The sequence below is a fragment of the Ipomoea triloba genome, chromosome 8, assembly GCF_003576645.1.
Source record: "Ipomoea triloba cultivar NCNSP0323 chromosome 8, ASM357664v1".
In the NCBI taxonomy this organism is placed as follows: Eukaryota; Viridiplantae; Streptophyta; class Magnoliopsida; order Solanales; family Convolvulaceae; genus Ipomoea; species Ipomoea triloba.
In genome coordinates this window covers 17,376,824-17,383,494 of record NC_044923.1, presented here as the reverse complement: position 1 = coordinate 17,383,494, position 6,671 = coordinate 17,376,824, and the positions used below count along the sequence as shown (strand labels likewise).

The following is a 6,671-nucleotide window of genomic DNA, read 5'->3' as shown; positions in this document are numbered from 1 at the left end:
ATCGAAAGATTAAAAAGGTTAGAAGCGATAGAGGTGGTGAGTACGAAGTACCTATCGGTGACTTCTGTGCGAGTGTTGGAATAGTACACGAGCGTACTGCACCTTATGCACCTCAATCGAATGGTGTTGTTGAACGAAAGAATCGTACATGAAAGAGATGATGAATGCGTAACTAAGCCTACTCCACTCTTCTTCACAACACGTGAAGGTTTGCACTATAATCTCCGTTACAACAAGCTCCTTTGATCACTAAGCCCGGCAGCCTTGTTGTTGTAGGCTTTTCAACTTCTTCCAAGTTTACTCCCCCTCTTTCTACTTCACTTGTAGAGATGGTTGAAAGATTGTGATGATTCTCCAACTTGAAATTCTTGTTCTTTGCTTCCTTGATCAACTTCTTAATCACACAAGAACTTCTAATGAGATCTGAATATCACTTGTAAGCTTTATGAATATCACACTGAAAATTTTTCACTTGAATGACAATATTTCGCGTATTTCAACCTTGTCAAAGTGAGATGGGACAAGGGTATTTATAGGTGGAATTTCAGATCCGTTGGAGGGAAAAATGAAATTCAAAACCTATTGTCCAGTGTGTAATATCCAATGGGTAGTGTTCTCTTCTTTTTCAGAATGTCAGTACTTTCTAGCCGTTTGTCCACTTTTGTGCAAGGACAATTTGTCTTTTGTCCCTCAAAAAGGTGACAATCATTAAATGCTCCTTGGGATCGTTGCATAGGACCCAAAATGTCATTCAGTTATACCCATTCTTAAGGCAGTGGACAAGACAACTTATCAGAGAATGTCTTTGCCTTGGTTGTGAGAGAGAATGATTGACCTTATCATTTCTCTTAATCTCCTCGAGTCAATCACACTTTTGATTGCTCGGTCATAAAAGCTTGGCCCTTCCGTGTTTTGACCTAAGATCCCAGTCTTCGGTTCTCCAAGTCTTCGTTTCTTCGCATCTTCAACTCTTCGGATAGATTACTCTTCGGTTTAAGTCTTCACGACTTCGGTATGTAAGACTTAGATCCTTAGTAAACGAAAAATACTAAGGATTCGGTTACCCTGTAAGACTAAGATACAAAGCATGATCTATTCTAAAGACTTACACAAAAGTTAGGGGTCTCCTCGTATAGTTTGGTATCATCAAAATCAATAACTCGGGGTTCCTAACAATTTCCCCCTTTTTGATGATTCAACACCCTAAATTCATTCTATTCGGCTTTCTTTATCCTCAAAAGGATTTTCATTAAGTGTGCCAGAATAGTTGAAGTTTTACATTTGAGACGAGGATTAAGACAAAAACTAGATAACACACACACGCTGATCCCAAACGAGAGGAGACTTTGATTTTTAATAAGTTTCATACATCATTACAAAAAGCAAAACTGACAAAATTAAAGACAGAAAGGAAATTCTTCTTATTTTGAGCTTTCACCAGTCTTCTTCTTCTTCTCTTTTTCCCAAATTTCATACTCTTGGAGTTGGATCATATCGTTGATTTCTTTCCTTGCTTTCACAGTGTCGAGACCTTCAATCTTGAAAGCATATTTATGGTGTAGCCTCAGCATCAGATAGTTTTGGACTACTTCACCAAGATTTTCTCCCCTTATAACTCCCCAGTCCCACCATGCTATTAGTTCGGGAGCATTCATTCCATCGGAGAAACTTTGTTGCATGGCAGTCAAAATTTGAGCAATGCCATTCATTTTGGTTCGTCCATCAGCTGCTTTGGTTATCTTGTTTGCTTCTTCGAGTTCCTTCATGACTTTCTCAAATCTCTTCTGTTCTTCCTACTGAATTCGGAAGATCTCTTCGTCTCTCTTCCTTTGTTTAAAGATTCTTTCATTGTGATCTCTTAAGAAATTCATCCTGTCCATGGGTTGCTTTTTGTTCCAAAAAGGCGGAATGTTGCATTCTTCCCATTTCTTTCCAGATCCTTCTTTGTATGGAACATACTCGATAGGTTCTCCATTTACTCTTCGATTCATTGGCTTCGGTTCTTTGCCTTGTTTCTTTTGCCTTTTAGAACTCGGTTCACCACTTGTAGGTTTATCTTGCGTTCTCTTCGGAGATGGTGAAAGAGATGGAGTTTTTCTAAGATTCAGGATGGCCTTCCTTTGTCGTGAAATATCATCATTGTCCTGATCATCATTCCTTAGGACAATTTCCTTTCCTTTGCAAGTGTTCAGGGGCGTTCCTTTCATCTCTTCCCCCTTGTTGGCATCATTGACTTCGATGAGAATATCAACCTTGTTACTCAAACGATTTATGCAAACTTGCAATTCTTTAAGAGTCCATTCAAATTCACAGACGAGAGATGCTGTTGCATTTTGGCTTTCGGAGACAGTTTCAAGCTTTGAGTAGGATAAGTCAAGACGTTCCTTAATGAAGGCATGCTTTGTAACCAGATCACGCTGTATTTTCTTGATTTCAGTTACCGAGTCCTTCAAGGATCCAAGAGAAATGAGATTCTCAGAGAAAGCAGTATCTATCTTCTTCTCAAGAGCAGTAAGTCTTTCATCAATGGTAGATTTTGAGGACTTCTTTTTCTGCCTTCTTACATCCTTCTTGATTTTGGTGATGGACTCATTAAGAGATTTAAACTGTGAATCTTGAGTCCTCGCTAATCCCTGTATAGCATTCAACAGAGAAGTGAAAGCAGAAGAGGTATCAAGGATTACCTCAGAAGAATCCGAGCACTTGGATGAGTCAGCAGATGGACCATGACTGTCCTTGGAAGGTGCTTCCATGTTTTCACCTTCAACTAAGACGAGTTCTTGGCTTTCTGCAAGATTTAAGTCGTCGATTGGAGAGGGTAAGTTTTCGGGACTTGCACTTTTAGATGCTTCCAGGTTTCCATCCGAAGTGTAGTCAGGAAAGACTTCTACCTCAACATCAACCAAATTAAGATCTGATGTAACCATTGTTTCATCAAGTATCTGCAAGCCATCATGATTCGCACCTCGAGATGCTTCCATTGTTTCATCTCGGGCTGAACTAGGACTTAGCAGGATTTGTGCTTCCATGGATTCGGTGGGAGCAGACCTCGGCTCATCGGTATGGTTCTGATTAGATTCATCATTGGCACAAGTTGTATGAACTCTTGTGTTGGGAAGGTTTACAGCTCGGGAAGAGGGAGCATGACTTCCAGATGGATCATCGTTGTCATCATCATCATCATCCTTCTTATGATGTTGATCACGGCATCCTTGATTTTGATTAGAATCTGAATCCTCAGCATCATCTTCATCTTGTTGACGACTCGGCCCAACATCTGGTTTAAGATCTCTTATCTCTGTTTGCGCTCGAGAGATGTTGTGGATTTTGGCAATCTGCATGTCTTCTAGCATAAGGCGTTCCCGAGGAGTTCGGTAGCCAACATTCAAAACCACAGTCTTGCCAAACCGAGTAGTTCGTCCTTGTAGTTTTTCAGCAAAAACTCTTTCTATTTCATCGGGTCTGGTGGCGTCAAAAATAGATCGTGTGCCCATCCAGTCCAGCGCCCATTCTTCCTCTTCGGCCATTTCGCTGATTGTACTTGCAATAACTCGAAGACTCGACATTTGCCACCTCTGCCAGTTATAAACTCGAGCGAGTTCTTGTCTCAAAATGTCCTCGTGAGAAGATTCAGCAATGAATGCTTCGGCAGGAGGTATTTCAGCCTCAGATTCCTCATATGCCAACTGTTGAGCCAAGGCTGCATCGGCATTAATCTGTTGAGTAATGGAATCAGGATGGAGGATAAGTTGCTGGGCTGATTCAGGAATTTCAGATTCGGTTGTTGCAGGTGGAATTTCTTCAATCCGAATAGTTGACACACGCGGCCATTGCAAAAAGAGGTGTCGATGAATGTAGTCAAGAGCGAGCATTATATGGGCCATGGAAGGAGACAAATGTTCTGTGATTTGTCGTTGAACTATCGCAGACATTGGTCGATAGGATTGATCACAGACTTCAGTATCATCTCCCTCAGATTCATCTTCTATCATGGTGGATTCGAAGCCTGACTCATTTCTTTCACGTGGCAAAGTGATTACCAGCTGTTGTGTTCTGGGCATGGGAGCAATGGGACTTTCAGGTTCAGTAACCAAAGGCTCGGGAGGTGGTAAGGACTCCAAGACAGATGGTACAGAGGGTGATTCGATTTGAGGGGTTGTCGGTTTCAATAGCCTAGTAAGAGGCATTTGATCTTCCTCATCAGTATCTTCCCTGGAAAGATCAAGAGGAGGAGGAAGAACTCGGTGACATTCTTCAAGTTGAGCTTCCCTCGGTTCCTCTTCTGCTGGTAAGACAGCAGTTGATCGGGTTTCATGTTCCACTTCTCCTTCGTCAACTTGATCAGTCATTTGCTTCTTTTTCGGACGTTTAAGCTGTTTGGCCTTCCTCTTCTTAGTGACCTCTTTTGATGCCTTCACCTCTTCTACATGGGAGGATTCGGCTTGCTTCCCTTCAGTCTTGCGACCTTCAGAGACTTCGGTGGGATCCTTCTCGTCCGAACTCTTAGATCGTTTAGATTTGTGTTTCTTTAACTTCTTCTTCTGGGCAGCTTCCAAACTTCCTGCCTTGCGCTTTTTAGAGGACTTTTCTGGTTCTTCCTCGGATGAGGATTCGGTGCGCTTTGAGAATTTATCATGTTTGGAGGCCTTCGGTTTTGATGGTTCGGGTTGTGTCTTTGGTTGGTGCGTGGATCCTTCCGAACCATGACCTTTAGCCATCTCAGGTTCTCCCTGTCCAACTGAGCTTTTGGACGATTTGGATTTAGATTTCTTCTATTCTTTTCTCAAGGCAGCTTCCAGTTCATTTGCCTTTCTCTTGAGGTAATTAGGAGGCTTTGAGGTCATGTGATAATGATTTCTATGTGAGGCAGTTCCAATACGCAACTTCACCTTCTTATCTCTCAGAAGAGTACTGAGCATGAATCCGTAGCCAAGAACTTTAACAATCCATCTGGTCATAGGATTAATACCTGTTTGAACATTATCCACTAGAAAGTTAAAAATCACCCTTGACCAATCAACAGGGTAATTTTCCAGAAGTGCACACAACATCCGCATCTTCTTGTCAGAAATATCATTAGTCCCAGATTGTTTGCTCTCAACAATCTTATTCAAGATGTCTACGACAAATTCATAGTCCAGCTTCAGCATCTTTTTCTTCAAAATAGATGGAAAGGATGAGGGTTGTATCTTTTTCCACATCTTCTTTCTGCTATATTTCTTCTCAGAGCAGTCCGGATGGAAGCCATCCCCACAGATAGGAAAGTCAAAAACTCTCCTAATGTCTTCATGAGTGATCACAACCTCAGTACCATTAACCACTGAGTGAATTTCATGAACGCCATTGACAGTTTGTATTTCAGCATTAATGTAGAACTGTGTCACATCAATGGGATACCAAGCTTTATGTTTAAAAGTAACAAACTTGCAAAGATTACCATCCTCAAGGCACTTCACAACGTGACTTCCAAAGTCTTTGTCAAGCACTTTATCAAGAAAACCGTCGACATCAAGCATCGAACCGACTTTAACCATGCAATGGTTTGACTTCTGACCTTTAACAACGGTGGAGAAGAACTTGAAAACTTCCACATCTTCACATGGGCGGGTTATGATCTGTGGTGGTCTAAAAGATTCTTGAGAGGCCGATGTCTTTTCCGGCGAGGGTGAGGGTTTTGGCGGTGGCGCATGAGCATTAGCAACCTCATCGGAAGAGGAACTTGAACTTTCAAACGAAGAACTTGATTCAGATGATGACATTATTTCCAACTTTTGGTGTTTTTGGAGAGGTTTTAGGGTTTTTGAGGGTAGAAGAAGCTTTTTGGGAGGGTAAACGGTAAAAAGTAAGAGGTACAAGAGGTTATATATGGTGAGAGATGGTGGATCGGGTGGATCAGGTCATTTTAGAAAAAGTGGAGCGAAAATGCCCTTTAATGAGGGGGCAAAAATGGCATAAAGTCGTATATGAGGTTTGTACTGGTAAGGGTAGTTTCCCATAGAGTTAATACCACAAATGGTCCTCTGACTATTGGGGTAGTACTTCTTTTAGTCATCGACTTTCAATTCGACCACAAATGGTCCTCTGACTTTCATTTTTGACCACAAATAGTCCTCTGTTAAAATTTCTGTTAAATAGGTGTTAAATCTAGGGGTAATATCGTCAAATTGATTAATATTCTTATGATTAGTTCTTTTTTAGAATTATATGACAACATAATTAATTTCAAACATTAATAAACATTAAGTTAATAAATATAAAAATAAAATGGACGTGAGAACTTATATAAATGAACAAATTAAATAAAAATCCATGATTAATGTTCGCAATTTGTACTTGATTAATTATATTAATTCAACTGTAGCAGCTTTCAGTCATGTCCCAAACAAAATGTTTGATCGATTAATGAAAAGTGAAAATTATTAATCGACCATGTATGAACAACCATGAAAATGATGAAAGCAAGATTTTTTAAAAAAAATCTTCCATTTTAGTCTGTTGGTTAAATTAAAATAGATAGCTCTAATATTAAATCTTAATTTTGTACGCATAATTACGAGAATAAAGTGTATTGTCTTTTTATTTATGAGTATTTATATTTGTTAATTGTTTCAATTATGCTTGTTGGTGAAAAATTATAAACATTTTTATTTTATGAACATTATATATATCAA

General features: G+C 39.9%; 1 protein-coding gene across 1 annotated transcript; it reads right to left on the bottom strand.

Annotated features, from left to right (window-relative positions):
• Positions 1 to 1,793: 1,793 nt before the first annotated feature.
• Positions 1,794 to 4,718, bottom strand: LOC116027052. Its single transcript, XM_031268478.1, has one exon. The coding sequence runs from the start codon at positions 4,716 to 4,718 to the stop codon at positions 1,794 to 1,796; it is 2,925 nt and encodes a 974-aa protein (XP_031124338.1).
• Between the last annotated feature and the right edge of the window lie 1,953 nt (positions 4,719 to 6,671).